Raw genomic sequence first — 17,166 nt, 5'->3', positions numbered from 1 at the left:
GTAGTTTTCACCCAGGAGAACACCTCAATTGTCTGTGAACATGTTAGAACACATGCTCTTTGCTCATATCTCCTCCTTTGACATTAGTATCAAGTGTATATTTAGATACCTTTTAGAAGGCATTATGAATCTCTTAAGTGTTCATTAAGGATTGACTGTGCTTTTCTTTAGGCCTCACAAACACATTTACTTGTTCAAATGAAAAAAATGTTCTAAAGCTCAACTTAGAACTTGCGATTTTTGTTGAGATAAACTTTACCCTTTTGTGGCTCGTTGGTCTAGGGGTATGATTCTCGCTTAGGGTGCGAGAGGTCCCGGGTTCAACTCCCGGACGAGCCCCTTGTTTGCAAAGGTCTGGTAGTGGCCATTGGTATTAGCCCTGAAATTCACCTGAGTGCTCTGTGAACATGTGCTCTTTGCTCATGTCTCCTCCTTTGACATTAGTATCAAGTGTGTATTTAGATACCTTGTAGAAGGCATTATGAATCTCTTAAGTGTTCATTAAGGTCTGACTGTGCTTTTCTTTAGGCCTCACAAACATATTTAATTGTTCAAATGAAAATATGTTCTAAAGCTCAACTTAGAACTTGTGATTTTTCTTGAGATAAATGCCAACCTTTTGTGGCTCCTTGGGCTAGGGGGATGGTTCTCGCTTTGGGTGCGAGAGGTCCCGGGGTCAACTCCCGGACGAGCCCATTCTTCGGAATGATGCAGTGATGGTCGTTCTCCACATGTCTCAAAGCATACCTACAAGAGCAATTAAAAGGTTTTTCTCATTTGGACATTGCAAGCATGCACATATGCACAAGGGTGACAAATGACAGAGAAAACTGTCCAAACATGTTTTTGGGCCACCAGAACACCTTCATTGTGCCCCGACATTGATTCTACAAGTCTATGGAATCTACAGAAGGCATGGAACGCCATTTTTCTTGTCTATTCTCTATGTTTTCCTTCACCTGCCAATGGTTCTTTCTACAAAATGGTATTTTTATGTAAAGTACTGAGGAAAATGTTTCTTTAGTGGAAATACTAACAATTGATAGACACCTGAAAGTTGACAAGTAAGTAGGAACCACAACTACACCGTGTGTATTTGTTACGATTTTTTGTTATGTTTTAAGGCTCAGCTTCAAATTTGAGATTTTTCTTGAGATAAATTTCAGTGTTTCGTGGCTCGTTGATGTAGGGAAATGATTCTTGCCTAGGGTGTGAGAGGTCCTTTGAAATCATAAGCAACATAACAAAGGTGCAACAAATGTCTGTAAATATGTCAAAGCAGACCTACCAGAACAGTTAATTGGTTGCATTGTTTGGATGACTTTGTTGGATGGAGCACCACACCTTTTTTTGTATATTTCCTTTTTTACTTTGATAATGCAGAGTTTTATCTCTTTTGGTCTCAAGCAGTTATTTATTTGTGCATGTGATATATGTGCAACAATCTGAGAAGTCCAGAGGGGAAACGTCTCTTCGGTGAAACATCTAACAATTCATCAACATCTGACACGTGACAAGGAGCCACAACAAGACTTGGAGGATCTGTTCTCCAAAAGCGGATTTTATTATGTAACATGCATGTACAAGTTTATTAGTGCAGGTTACAGTGGTAATGGCGTGAATTGTGACATTTCACTCCTCATTTTTTTGATGAAACCCTGAACTTTCAGTTTGTGTTATAGAGATAACACAAACCTGCACCATTTCATAGCAGACACATGTTAAAAGTTTCTATCACATTTTGAACGCAGTTTCTTAAAAGAGGTCCAAGATACAGACAGAAATTTCAAAAATCTTACCACCATCCCTGGCCTCTGAACCTTTGGAGGTTCAGATCACAATGACAATACAAAAAGTCAACTTACTTTACCATTATACTTACCAAATATCACTGCTAATTAAACTCCATAAAGAGAAAGCTTTCTGCTTAGATTTTTGTAGTTTAGGTAATTCCCAATATAGTTCAACTCATTTCCTGCCTTTTACAGAATTTTCATTTTTGTTTTTTCACCACTGCTCCGACAAATGTCTTTATCAAATTTCGTACATGATATAATAAGGGAGAAAGATGAGCCCAAAAATGTATTAATTTCTTTTCCTGATCTTCTATGTGTCAGATTCTACCACAAACTCCTGATCACGTTACAAACTTGCAACTAAATTTGGATGACATATGTAAATGGAAACTCTGACAGATACTGCAAATTTCATTTATAAAAGTCACTACATCAAAATGAGTAATTTCAGTGCCGATAACGCAGATAGAATTTAGCCATCACAAAGTACAATTGGTCACGGTATTCGTGTTTGATGCAGCTCAGATAACATTTCTGAACATTTTCTCTCATCATTCACTTTATTCACACACTGTCATTTATTTGATGTCTACTTACTCATTCATTCACTCTGTCTCATTTGTTCATCCATTCATTCATTTACTCTCTTGCTCATGTGTGCATTTATTCATGTTAATTTTTTTAATATGCATGTTGAGTGCATTCTGTGTGGCTGACTTCAATCAAACATACATTTTAATTTAATACGTTTGATCAACAGTTTAATTCATTCATCTGTTCATTCGTTCGTTCGTTTGTTGGTTCCATATTCTCACAGTCAACACCATTTAAATTTTTCAGCTGTGATCTGTGCAGGTGTCTGCCATGAATATCAAACTCACCTCAAAGAGAATAGCACTCCTCTGAGGCCGCGTGCGCGCATACACACACACATACACATGCCAAACCCTTAGTGTCAGGCTGTGATTGGATGAAGTCACTCGATCACAAATCAATCTAATTTGATCAACTCTGTTGAGAAACAATAAATACTTAGTAAAATAACTAAATATCAGTATATTTTGAGAACAATTTTTTTGCAAAAGGATTGTGTATTATGTATCCCTAACTGCATTTAACACTGTGTGTGAATCTGCTGTAAAGAATTCATTTGAGGAACAGCCATTTAAAGGCTTCATCTTTGGTGTGAACAGATATTGATCATCTGTGTTTATGTCAGGAGATGATCTTCCTTCTGATAACTTCAGTCAATCAATCAGTTTAACAATGATCCATACTTTCTGTTTGATTAAATCAGTCATTTTTTTCATAAGGTTCACAGGTTATGCAAACTGATCACTAACAAAAATAAAACTTCTATGTTTACTATGTATATATATATATATATATATATATATATATTTAAAATGTGTGTGTTTTTTGTGGAAATCAATAAGCATGTTTTCCATTAGCATGAGCCAGCCTTTCCTGTTTTCCTGCACTTCTCCCTCTGTGTGTTTCTATAGTAACCTTGGCTAAAATCCAAACAGCCGGTAGGGCCCTCTGAAGGGCACTACACAGGCAAGATGAAAGATTTCCACCAGGCGACTGCAGCCTCCAGTCAACAGATAAATGTGATTTTGAAAGGAGGACATAGTTACACTGAGCAGAGGAGCGACAGTGAAAATCAGGGTGGCAGAGGCCTGTCTAATGTTTTTATGTTAACTAATAATAGCCTGGTTCCATATGAGCTCCAATCTCCAAACTGATCAAATCTAAGAAAGTGAAAATACAGACTGGCTGGCAGCAACAAGCAAAATGTAGCAAAGCTGCTATGGATTGCAAACCATGGTGCATCTACGCAAAGCTGTGGTGCAGCAGCTACTACAGGAGCTCAGGGTACCACTCTGTATGACTGCATGAGCCTGCATTTTGGCCTCGGCCTGACCTGAACAACCCTTTATTCATTCAGACTCAAAAAAAGTCAATTCAACGCCATTTTCACATTCACAGTATAATATGAATTTTCTTGGAGCAACATCTAGTGGTTAATAGGAGAACTGCTCCTTACATGGTACCCATAAAAAGGAAAATGCACTATAAAGCATAAAATCTTTACACAAATAAACAACAATATACAACTTTAGGCACAACTACAGTAACATGTGATTAGATATACTCTAATATTCGGTACATTATGTGTATTGGTGATGATAGTGCCAGCCAGGAACCATGTTCCAAATTCATCCCAGGTAGAACCAAAGAAAAAGATTGCAATATTCAAATACAAATACAAAGGATTCGGCTGCACCAGCTCTTCATAAATCCATAGTTTAGTGTTATTAACTACTAGCTAGTTTCAAACTAGTGGTTTATTAACCAAATCACACCATCAAAACTTTTTGTGTGGCCCCATGGGGGCAGTGGAAACAAGTAGTAAATACCAAAATAACCCAATAGGCTAATATGCTGAGATGCAAAAACCAGGTAAATATCAGGGTCCCCCAAGGAGAAAAGAGGCCCCCAATAGCCCCTCATATTGGTACATTTTGCAATGACAATTATAAACCCCTTAAACCTCCCATAATGACTAATGATAAAGACTATAAAGCAAACTGGCCCAAAACCCCCTAAGCTGGGCCCCTGATGATGTACAGGGAACATTTGTAAATTGTAATGTCTACCAATAGTCTGCATTTGATGTATTTAGGGGACATCTGTAAATTATAGCATCTACCACCAGCCTATTTATATCCAACAGATGTTTCACCACCTGATGAGAGTAGTATCCACTCTCCTTGTTGCTCTTTCCATCGTCAGTGGTAAATAGTACTTTGATCAGCTCAGGTGTGCTGACCATATCCCATATTCTTGTTACCGAGTGATCAGTCAGTCATCAACATGTGGACAGGCATTGCAGCTGGTGTGATCACGTTGCAAGATGGTCTCTAGTTTTTTGGTTTGCTTTTTTTTTGGATATATTATCTCAAAATGGTAATCATACAGAAACACAATATGATTTTAATGTGCTGGCAAGCTGATACGACTGGTTTAATTGATTCCTGCTGCCTTTGTCACAGCTGGTGTCACGTTCATGTGCACCGTAACTGTATTTTAATGTTAGGCTACAGCCCTCTCCTCTGTGTCGATGGAAAAAGTAGCAAAAAAGTAATGTCACAAAAAAGGACACATCCTTCTGGAGCAGAGAAAAGACAGAGGATGTATGAGAAGTATGATGACGACTAATTACAGTAGTTTACCATAAACATTCACTGGCTAGATGAATGCGTTAAACAAGCCTTCAGTTCAGTGAAGTTATGTTCAGCTAATGTTAGCTAGCTAGCTAGCTATTGTTTTAATCTAACAATAGCTAACAAAATATAACAGTAGCTATAAATTCTCCCATTAAAATCAATGGCCAAAGCTTCCACTGCCACTATGACATTAATTAATGGGGGGAAAAAATCAAGCAGAGGTGGCTCACTTAAAGAAATTAATTTAAGTGTAAGTTAAATCAGGAAGACTATCTATATGCCTCTTTCATTTACAATTTTCTCCCTCTTTCTCCACTTCTCATAATCAGCTGACTTCAGGTGTTTTCTGTAGCCAATCAGATTTCACCACAATCTCAACCAGCCAATCACATTATAGCTGTCAAACTTTAAAATCTGTTCTCCTCTCCTCTGCCATCACCTGTCATTTCAGTGCATATTGCTTCAACCCTCCTCCACTCCATTCACCTAAAGTCTTCATATCCACTACCAGGTCAAGTTCATCAGAGTCCTCTCCACATCACATCCAGATCTCCAGCATTCTCTTCCCATCACCACCACCACCACCAGTGTCTAGATCTGGGTGTCCTATACTTTGCACAGCCTCAACCCATTCTCAAATATGATGACATCACGATGGGGTCTAATCACCAAAGACTCTCACATCTCTCACTTTTCTTTTCTTGTTTTGCACATGGCAATAAAATCTTATTTGTTGGCTCACAACGAAAGCTCTCCTGATTGAAATGATGCCGCAAATTGTTTTCCAGAAAGTCCATAAACCTGATAACAGAGGGACAGAGGGACAGAGGGACTGGGTCAATATACTGAAACAGCATGAAAAAAGCCCTGATCATTGCAACAACATGGTAAAAAGTAGGATTTTGCACACTTTTTCAAAGAGAGAAATTACAGAGGAGACAAATATGGCCCTCTTGGATGCAGAAAGATTCACTGGAGAGATGTTCTCACCTGTCTAATTAGTGTTATTCAGTCTTGGCAGAAAGAGTTGATACATTAGATCAGAACAACCATGGGAACTTTCTAAAAGAAGGACCTGATATCTAAATTTGATCCTGTTTTGAGAGATCATGTGCTGACAAATCGACAGGGGAGCACAGCATACTGGACGAAACAATCCAAAGTGAGCTGATAAGTATCCTCACTAACAAAATACTGAACACAATGGTGGCAGAAATCAGATTTTAAATATTATACTATTATAGTATTGGATTGCAGCCCTGATGCTATTCTGTGTATCTCTGGTGTCAGAGATAAAGGAATACTTCTTGGGATTTCTCATAGCTCCTGAATCTACTGGGCTAGGCTTGTCCACACTTATTCTCCACAGGCTTGAAGAATTGCTGCTAAAGCCTCCATGGATGTCACTTCTTTTTTGGAAAGTGGAAAAACTTCAGACTCTTGTCAGGTTCTTCTCAAAGGTGGGATATCTTGAAGAAGCATGTGAACATCACACTCGAGTCCTAGAGTGAAACGCAATGGGATATTGAACCTTTACAGTACCAAGCAGACAAGGTGAGAGAAGCATTGTTAAAAATCGGGGAAAAGGCTAATGACTCCACAATAAAAGTTGTCGAATCATTTCGATTATTTCTCTCCAAAGTTAACACCACAAGCTTCTTCAATCAACCAACATGCAGCTTGATGTTGCAGTGGGCCTCATTGAAAAAAACAAAGACTAGAATTACCGCCTCTTGGTTGTATGCCTCTGCCACTCAGACTAGTTTCAGATTACATCTCTGTTATCCAGAATCATATAAAATATTAACCATTTGTGTGAAATTTAGTCATAATTTCTGTGTGAAATCTTGAGTTATGGCTAAAATTGTATTTGTCTTTATCCTTGAATCCCAGTGGACATTTGTGCCAAATGTGAAGGAATTCCTTTGAAGAGATCTCAAGATATTGCATTCACAAGGCTAGAAATCTCATTTTTGTGAAGTCACCGTGACGTTGACCTTTGACCACCAAAATCTAATCACTTCATCCTTTGAGTTTTAGTGAATATTTGTGCCAAATTTGAAGAAGTTCTGTCAAGGCATTACTGAGATATCACGTCCACAAGAATGAGACGGACGAACGTACGTACGAAATGTAAAGTACTCCTTTTATAATGACTGTAGCGTCCAGTCTTTGGAGGACCACCTTCTGTCTCTGGGGGAAATTAGAGACAACTTTGAGGCACTTGTCAACTTTAGCCAGCTTGATGCACAGACATGGAGGGACCTGAGTAAGATTCTTGAAGACAAACTCACTTGCGGAGAAGAGGCTGATGCGTGCCGACTAACAGAGACGGGGAGCCTTTCCCAAGCAAAGATGGCCACATTTGAGCTTCTCACTTACCTCTCTCAAAGTGAGGTCTGTGAGTTGTACCTAGATCGCTCCAGACAGCTCGCAATCTCTCTGTGACTGTTGCGTCTCCATAGTAGAGCGTTTCTAAGCTCAAACTTAGGCGATGGGGGGCCGCAAATCATGGCCAGGACCCCATAAAGTCTGGGCCGGCCCTTATTTACAATACCAGTTGGACAATTAATTTTCAGCTAGATGATGGCTCAGGCCCATATACTGCTATACAGACTTTGGCTGACAGTCAGCGACAGTTAACAGTATTTGGAAGAGACCTGGAATCAGACCAGAACTGGGCTGCTTAGTCCAGGAACCAGAAGTGTCTGATTTAGGGGCTGCTATTGTTCGGCCACACAGGAGCAAAAACATAGGAGTAAACTGAATAAGATTTTAACTTTCATAATAGAATTCATTAAATAACTGGGATGTCAAAAAGTCACAATAGGTTGGGTGTAGCTATTGGAATAACAGGCAAAATCTCAGGTTACCAACACTGTCCAGAAATTGACAAAAGAACAAAAGAAATCAGAGAAATAAAAACTTTGAGGTGGAGGCAGGTAGGATTTTTCTTCCCACACTCACGTCACAATTTGTTCGGTTCCCAGATACTCAGTTTGGCTGTTGAAGCAATGACTCGCGAAGGAGTTTAAAGCTCTGAGCATCAGTGTTTCTGTTTGTTCTCTGAAAGATTCATGAGCGCCACATCCACATGAATCATTCACTAAGGAAATGATTGTCGTAAACATGAAGTGCCATCTCTGCCACTGTGCGCTGAAAAATTCATGCTTTTTAAGTCATAAATTATGACAAGGTGCTCTCTCCCTCTGCCGGGGGGAGGGCTGCGACTTCCTCCTCATCAACCTTCCTCTTCCTGACCGAGGTTCACTGTCAAACTCACACTCACACACACACACAAATATTCACACAGACCGAGGGAAGAACTGTACTTTAAGGAAAACTCCAGTTTAATACAACAGGTTTGATTTTCATAGTTTCATCCATTACTGACAAATTTGCTTTAACCTCCAGGAAAGTGGTTTGAGATCATGTGGATAGACTGTTGCTTCATTTACCACTTGTTTATAACCTGACTTCTTTTATTGATGTCACTGTGTTCCCAAATCAATGCAATCACATTGGTGCAAACAATGTTATTATTACTGATAGGACAACAAAACAACCAAAACAATAAAAGGGAAAAACCTAGAATTAACATTTAAGTACAGTACCCACATGTTTTACTGCCTTTGTGTGTGTGTGCCTTTGCCGTACAATATATAAAGCCTTGCTATTACACCTATTATATATGGAATATATAAGGAATATATGGTTATGGTTTTATGGGCTCCACATCAGTAAATATATATATTATTATATTATATTCATTATATATATTACATTATATGTATATATTGTGTATGCTAGAAAACACTTATTCACAAACTCAGCAGAGATCACTGGGTCAGTCAGATTTAGATTTAGTTTTAGTTTTGCAGCTTATTTACTATCATGACAGACCTTTTGTGGCCTTACTTGTTTTAACATACAGCTCTCTCATCTTTATTTTGTGCTGTCAGGTGACAGACGCGAACAAGAAAAACTACTCTTACTATCTGCACAGAAGGACAAAGTCAAGAATAGAATAATGCATCATGAAAGTGTTTCATACGTCACAAAGCTAAGGAACCAATCAATTTGCAGTGACGGGACGAGGCTAAATAAACTTGAAACTTTGTCAGTACAGAGAGAAACTAACAATGTGTCAGCCATGGCCAGTTACAAGCTGACAAACAGCATTAAGAAAATAAAAGATGCTAACTACGCTAACCATAGTCTTTGACATGTGGCTGAGTCTCTCTGATGCTTCCTCCTCTAACATACTGATACTCTCTGCTCTTTCGCCTGTCTACTTAGCACAACCAGCGGTGGTGGGCGGGGCCTATTCCAGATTTTTAAATGAGAAAGTAAAAGTAAATGAGCTTCCATCCCCGGTTTTCCTTTTTTTCACTTTTTTTGTGTGAAAATCGTGTTAAACAGAATGTTAATCATAGCAGAGTATTTTTACATTGTTTAAAACCTGTCTGGAGAGGAACTCATCTGTGGTCGATAAATACTGGACACATTTACAGCACATGCAGGAATATAATGCAGGATTTTAAATATTTTCTAGGTTGTTTTTTGTAGTAGTTACTACACTCAATTGGGGAAGATTATTACAAACACATTTTAATGTAATGCAGGAAAACTCCACAGGGACATTTATATGTTTTTGAGCTGGTGACAGTACATATGAGTTGAGACGGATTCAAATAATATTCAGTGTTACTGGATCAGGTAGACCAGTTTGTCTAATACCTGAGTGGATCCAAGTGGACTACGAGCTCTGATCATGTGGTGGTTCACATACTCAAAGGAGAATACGATGTTTTTGAGGCAGATGAGAATGTGAATTGTGAGCACAGTTGCATGGGTGGACAACATTTTGGTTCAGGTCTCAGGTCTGAAGGCAGCATCTTTTCTTTTAAAAAAAATGTAATTATGCACATCAGGTTCAACCTCTCCAGAACATAAGGGGTTAAATCACACGTATTCATGTCCAGAAGAGGCAAACAGATCATTTCAGTTTTACCTATGTTTAAATTGCATGATCTCTCTCTCTCTCTCTCTCTGTCTCCTTCATTATAATCATCATCATCATCATCATCACAGGTTCTTGGCTTCTTCATTTCAAAGTGTGTCTTCCTCTTTCTATCTCTTTCCCACTCTCACTGCCAGGTCCTGATTTTTTCTGGGGAGTGTGTGGTCCTATCTGTGTGAGCATGTTCCCGTCTTTGTGTGTGTTCCTCCCTCCCTCCCTCTCTCCCTCTCTCTCTCTCTCTCTCTCTCTCTCTCCCTGTATATTCAGCCCTTACCTCGAGGCGAGTCGATCCTCTTACAGTAATACCATTGCCTAATCTCAGAGGCGTATCAGAGGGAGCTCAGAGCGCTCAGCACTAATAGGTTCACACAAATGGGATCTAGTCAAAAACCTCCCAATCCTCCTGCCACTGTAAATATGGAGAGCATTATCTGAGTCCGCCTGGAGGCCTCCGATGTGGAACTGATGCAGATTTGACAGAGAGACTGAGAGATAGCGGCCAAAAAAAAGATGATTTAACATGCTGTTAGCAGTGTTACAGGAGTAATTTTATTGGTTGTAGGGATGAATCGAATAAAATTTCAACTTTTAAAACCCCAGTGGAATCTTATGTCATTTATACAGGATTGCTGTAAAGAACACCATTGTTAAAATGTTATTGTTAATATCAATCAATCAGACTTTATTTGTATAGCACTTTTCATACATACAATGTAACATAAAGTGCTTTACAGAATAGAAGCAATAAAAAGAAAAGCCGCACACACACACACACACACACACATTCACCCCTATTTACGCACAGAGGACTAAGGCATAAAAACACTACTTAAGATTAAGACAGCAATAACAGGAACTGAGGAAATGCTATCATGAATCTCTTGAAAATTTACATTGTTAATATGAAACATTTTAAGGGGCTTGTAAGGTATAAATCAATGATTTTGTTTTGTTTTGTTTTGTTTTGTTTTGTTTTGTTTTGTTTTGTTGTTTTTTTTGTTTGTTTTGTTTTGTTTTGTTTTGTTTTGTTTTGTTTTGTTTTGTTTTGTTTTGTTTTGTACGGTGGCCCTGAAAGCCCAACGCACTGCAACTCAACAAATGCAAATACACGCTGCAAATTCAGAAAACATCTTCATCATGTTTAACGACATAAATCATTTTAATGATTAATTTCTTCTTTTTTTATCTTTAAACATATTTACAAGAACAGTACAGTTCAACGTGCAGTTGTACACATCTCTACATCTTTTACTTTTTGGTTGCCTCTTCTGCATTTAAAGAGAAAGTTAAAAGAGGAAACTCCTTTAAATTTTACATTAAATCCTGAAACAGTTTCACCTTATTCACTTTTGTTTCATCCTACTTTTCTCCCTCACTTCCGGCTCCTCTCTTCTCATTCCTTCTTTTAATCTAACGTTTTAAATATCAGACAGTGTGACCTGTCCAATTCATTCATTTCACCAGAATAAACACTATACACCTCAAACTATTTGTCTCTGGCCATTTTCTGGTGTCAAAATGTCAAAAATAATAAAGAGCATTCTTCTAATGTTTTTCTCTGAAAAAGTCTGTAGTAGTATAACTACTGTAAATGACAGCAGGTAATGTTGTGTTTTCCAGTCTGGCCTCGTGGTGTCGCTGTTGTCTCACTGTTGCTATGAATCAATACAGACACAATGATGAAGAGGTCTGTTTGTACGAGTTTACTGTCACAGTGATGATGTGATGGGAGCAGCACCAGGGTGTCAGGTTGAGTGCAGAGCAGTGTTTTCTTTGATATGAGAGGTTTTGATGAAAGCAGCTCTGGAAATGAATGAAGATCAGTGAGACCACCGATGACGAGGAATTCGTTTTTGTGTCATTCATGAATCAGATGATTTAAAAGCAGAATTGGAGGGTGATGGAGCTAGCTCAGATAGGAGCTACTGAATGGGTCAAGATACATCCAAGTAGTGGTCCCAAGACCAGTTAGGACTGATGAGGGAATCTCACACAGTTACCTCAACCTGCACATTCTCCTCAGGTACCAAAAAAAAAAAAAAAAGAGGAAAGAAAAAACAGATTCTTCTTCAATGTTAAAGTGTTGAACAAATCTTAATCACTAGAATATGTAAATAGGTGTAGAAACAGTCATATGTTAAGATATGTGTGTTATTGTTCAGATGTTTTGGTGCCATGTGAGCTGCCATCCTCTGCTCCTGCAGCTCAACTAGAGTCAGAGCCGAGCTGAATGAGACACACAGTCCTGCAGTGACACCCAGAGGCTGCCCAGAGAAAATTAAAGCTGCACTGATAAAATGATTGATTTATTTTTACTAAAACACACAGCAGGTTCTGCTGCACTTCATTATAATATGCTGACAGTAGTATGAAGCAGTATAATGATTCTCTGCCAGTAAGAGAGAGAGAGAACAGGAGGAGCTGCATTTTTTTGTAATTAGAATTGTATTTTGATGCTTTAGCAATATTGTTTTTTCATTCCAATAAAGAACATTTGAACTAAATTGAATTGAGCAGCTGTATATACTGTTGTATTCAGGCGCTGTTGCTCAATTTTTTCTTGTAATGCTAACATTAGTGTTCGTTCCTTTCATGCTTGTTTGTGAACCGTTCTTCTTCCATCTTATTATTTCTTCCGTTTTATGGCCATTGTTTGCCATTTTTACGCTTCCGGGGCATCCGCTGATAACCATCGCAACACTATGTTTAATGTCACAACGCTATGAACCTTGGGTAATTCCCTCAGGTGGTCTGCAGAAACGCAGACTTAAGGAAAGTGTGGATAAAAGGCTCAAAATGTCTGCTACAGAGGCCTCATGCCCTCGATTGGTTTGACAGTGGGACAGAACTAAGCCCTCAGGAACTCACCGGGAACGCACCTCCAAGTCTGCGAGTCAGTGAGGGCCGACGTTGGGATTGAGAAGAGAAGGGTTAGGGTTAGAGAGAGTGCTAAGAGCATCATGGGAGTTTTCCCAGCGGCCTCGGCCTATAGCAGCAGAATTGAGGGCTGGTTCAGGGCTCACCTGACCACGAGTCTTATCACAGATGGAAGTTTCAGGCCTAATCTTAAATGTAGAGAGGGCGTCTACCTCCCGAACTCACAACATACATACTGAGCAAGGAAATATGTTTCTTCCATGTACCATTTATGTGATAATGAAAAATATGTGTGGGAATACCAGCCGTGTTGCCCCTCGACTCTGGAGCTCACTCCCACAAGACATCAGTAATGTTGACTCTCTTCCTATTTTCAAATCCCACCTCAAAACACATCTCTTCAAACTTCAAACCTATTCTGTTGAACTCCAACACTTGCGTTGAATGCAACCCTATTCATTTTATGCTGTTGAATAAAAAATGTTTTTTGTGGAAAAGCATCTTTATAAATTAAGCTATTGAAACACCTCCCATGACTATCTGTACTGAAAGTCAGGTAGGTTACGGTCAGCAGCATCATTAATGAATATTACCCAGACCTAATCATGTCAATCACTTATCATTTATAGTATTTTACAATCACTACAGTCAGAATTAAAACAAGAGGCGTGAGTCAACACAACAAAATAAAGACTCGTCTCAGATTGCTAAATGTGCCCTTGGCTTTTATTAACAACCACATGATAAAATACCATCATATGACAAGAGAGCAAACTGCCGCTGGTGCAGTCAACAGCAATCACGCCCTGCTGCCACCATTCACTCAGTAGTAAAAAGACATGATCTGTATACATTAACACTAGCATGAAGGGAATACAGTAACAGTCAGAACAGGTATATGAGAGTTTTGGCTTCGCGCTGTTCAGAAGATATCCTAAAATCAGATTATATGACACAAAAACACAAATGTCTTCTTCGGGTTCATTGTAAACAACCTGCGACACACACACACACACACACACACACACACACACACACTCAAAAATAAACTCCTACTTTTTTAATTAGTAAAGAAACTCATTTTACTTTCAAAGAGTTAAGAAAACGACTAAATCAGATGATGAACCTCCGTCCTTTGAGTGAGGAGCTCTTAAATTTACATTCTGCACATTAAAAAGACAGTGAGGCGCTGATGTTGGACGACAAACTAGAAAAAAAGAAAGGAGTAAAGAAAGAAAAGAAAAAAAACATAAAATGTGTGGTATAGAAATAATATTAGCTGTAAGGACACTTGAGGAGAAAAGATCACTATTCACAACTTAATTTTAAATTAAGACACACTTTATAACATCTGACAACCTTGCATAGCCTAGCATAATAACATCCCCCCATTATTTATAATAAAAGATTAAAAGAAGATACCTTGACATGTATAGATTTAGCCCGCTGGTTTTAAGGTGAAGGAAAACGTTTGGGTTTTTTTTTTTTTTTTTTTTAATTTTAATAAAACACCATCATATCAAATCCTCGGGCTAAAACTGTGAAGGTCAAAAAGGTATCATATTAAACCACATGACCTCTGCCTGTCCATCACAGTGGTGGTGAGCAGGGACACACTGACTATAAAATAAGGCTCTGATATTAAAAATCCTGAGTTAAACAACATTGTCAGTCACACAGTATCTGCGTGACTTCAAACCCCGGTAACGGCGGTCGTCTCTTCGGTGAGCTTTATTTTTTTATTTTTTTCTTTTCTTTTCTTTCTATTGCGAGTGTCTGTGCATAGAGGAGGAACTGGAGGCAGTGGAGTCAAGGTCGCAGACATTCGACTTTCTGCAAATCAGGTTAAACACACCGGTGGGAAATCAGCTCCTCGTTTTCTTTCTAAAAGCTGAGCAACTTCAGGAGCATTTCCTCTCCTAAAGCAGTCGAATCCCCCAAAGGGAAAGGTCAAGTTAAAGTCCGACCAGCTGACACTTCCGTGCAGAGCTCCTGATGTCGACCATCTCCGTGGCGACTCCAGATAACAATGAAGATAAACCAAGTGTTCCTTGCACTTTCCTAAATATTTACAACCCCTCTGGCAACAGTTTTACTCCGTCTCCTGCTGTTTAGATGTTTTCGGCCTCTCTCTGGGGAACCTCCCTGATGCTGTCATGGGGACCAGCGCGGGTCGGCGGGCGCCGCCGAATGCTCCGCCCAGATGAGATGAGGTCGGCGTAGCCGCGGGAGTGAGAGAAGGCGTAGGCGGAACGGCGGGAACGCTGGCCACGCTGGAAGGCTGACGGCTTTTTCTTCTTCTCCTCCTCCTCCATCTCCATCTCATACTTCTTCCTGTTTCTCTGGACCTGGTGGATGATGGGAAATGAGTATGTAAAATTAGAGAAGTAATTTTTTTTTTTTTCCTTTTGCAGAAATAAGAGGCACAGGGTCGTTTCTATTCATGAATATTTTAATTTGAAAGTTCTGTAATTTAATGGTTCAGTCCAACAACCTCCATTTTGAAGTAAATTTGGTTTGATAATTGTTTTTTAAATAAAGTTTTGGTTTAACAGTTTTCAATCATGTCTGGCTCTGACCATTAAATTATTTAGACCTTTTAGCCCAGGTGACTGATGGGAAAATGGTCAGTTTTAATTACTGTATGTATATGGTGGGTCACTTTTTAAGGTTGTAAACACACTCTTCCATTTTAACACTGATTATTAAAGAATTAATAAATAATCCCTCCTGAGAGACAATGGAAGCTGCCAGCACTAAAGTTCCTCCCCAGATATATTTTAAACTATGTAAAAATACTCTGCTGTGATTAATCATCAACATTTCCCTGAGAGGGTGCAGGACAGACACCCAGAGGTCTCACCTTGTCTCCTACAGAGGGACAGATGGTTTTATGGAGGAACTGGATGCAGATGACGGGCAGCAGGCTGATGGCGACAGTCAGGATGATGGTTAACCACAGGTACGGCTGACGCAGAGCATTTGATGCTACACCTACAAACACAACATACACACGTTAGGAGAGCAGTGAAGAGGCTGCGCTTCGATGTGGCATAGTGTCCATGACAAACTGGAGAGTGTAAAGAAGTCGTCATAGCAGAATTAAAACAAGGAGAAACAGATTGACAATGGAAGTTCACTAAAGTGTGGAATATGTTCCATAAATTTTAGGTTTAACATTTTCAGGCAGAGTGAAAACTGAAGGGAGTCAGAAATAAAATGTTCTCAATATTCAGTACAATTCTGACTTTACAGCTTTGGCTGGAGTCTTCAATAGAGACACAGCGGCTGAGGCTCATGGGAACTGTAGTGTTTAAACTGAGGGGGAATAATTGTGTCACCATAGCATAACTTTATTTATAACACATCGATGATAAATCCTCCTTTCCTAACCACAAAAACAAAACCAACAGGATTGAAATGTTGAAATAAGATGGAAGAATACACAAGTAGAGAAAGTTGAGCCATTAAATTAATAATTAAATAGAAATAAGAAACTGAGCAAGAGATCAGAATAAATTCTATTCAGACATCAGTTTATAGTTTTCTGGTGCCGGACTTTTGTTGTTTCTATACAATTGTTAAGAAGGGAAAATTCATTTTCAGTGCATTCCACGATGGGAGGGGATTTAGTGAAATGACATTTATCTATGATGATGATGATGATGATGATAATGATGATAACTGGAAACTGAATATGCTTGTTCTTCATGATGACTATAACTGAAGAGATCTGATAGAGAATAAATCTATATTCATGGATTCGGGCTTCAGTGGATCAGACAAAGATTTCCATAGAAGTTTTGCATCGTGTCACAAACACAAAACAGCTGCTCTGTTCATCTACATTTACATGGCTCTGCTGTGGTGAAGCTACAATGGTGCATCACTTTAAATGTTGCTGTGGCAAGGAATTGTGGGACACCATTTTCTCCTTTTGTTTTATAAAGGGAACTCCAGTGTTTCCTCTGCTGAAGGAGATAAGATAGGAAGCGCTGAAGCTCCTTTCCTCATCATGTAGAAAAGTGGAGCAGCTCTGATCATGGCTGCTGCTCAGATACTTTTCAGTTTTTAGGGGACTGACCAGTGAAGGTGAACACTGAGGGGAAGATGACGTGAATCCCGGCGCTGTGGATGTCGAACATGATGCCGAAGTAAATGGCTATGCTGCCCAGAACCGCAAAGCAGTTGACGAAGGTCCAGTAGGAGGTATCCAGAGAGATCTGACGGATAAGAG

The 17,166-nt window shown here is 39.1% G+C and overlaps 1 protein-coding gene and 1 non-coding gene across 2 annotated transcripts in view; one reads left to right on the top strand and one right to left on the bottom strand.

Annotated features, from left to right (window-relative positions):
* The first annotated feature begins 267 nt into the window (after positions 1–267).
* trnap-agg lies at positions 268–339 on the top strand. The gene has a single exon. It is a non-coding gene; the product is annotated as a tRNA-Pro (tRNA).
* A 13,309-nt stretch (positions 340–13,648) lies between these two features.
* The window catches only part of atp8b1 (ATPase phospholipid transporting 8B1), a 35,352-nt gene continuing 31,834 nt past the window's right edge, over positions 13,649–17,166 (bottom strand). The window contains exons 28-30 of the mRNA XM_022744564.1: positions 17,014–17,152; positions 15,793–15,923; positions 13,649–15,277 (exon numbers count right to left, since the gene is read on the bottom strand). Of these exons, the coding sequence (XP_022600285.1) occupies positions 15,041–15,277; positions 15,793–15,923; positions 17,014–17,152 (507 nt within the window). The 3' untranslated portion in view covers positions 13,649–15,040. The remainder of the gene's footprint in view (positions 15,278–15,792; positions 15,924–17,013; positions 17,153–17,166) is intronic.

This window comes from Seriola dumerili, unplaced genomic scaffold (assembly GCF_002260705.1).
Source record: "Seriola dumerili isolate Sdu_G_001 unplaced genomic scaffold, Sdu_1.0 BDQW01000081.1, whole genome shotgun sequence".
In the NCBI taxonomy this organism is placed as follows: Eukaryota; Metazoa; Chordata; class Actinopteri; order Carangiformes; family Carangidae; genus Seriola; species Seriola dumerili.
Note: the sequence above shows the minus strand (reverse complement) of the source record. Positions and strands in the feature narration are given on the sequence as shown.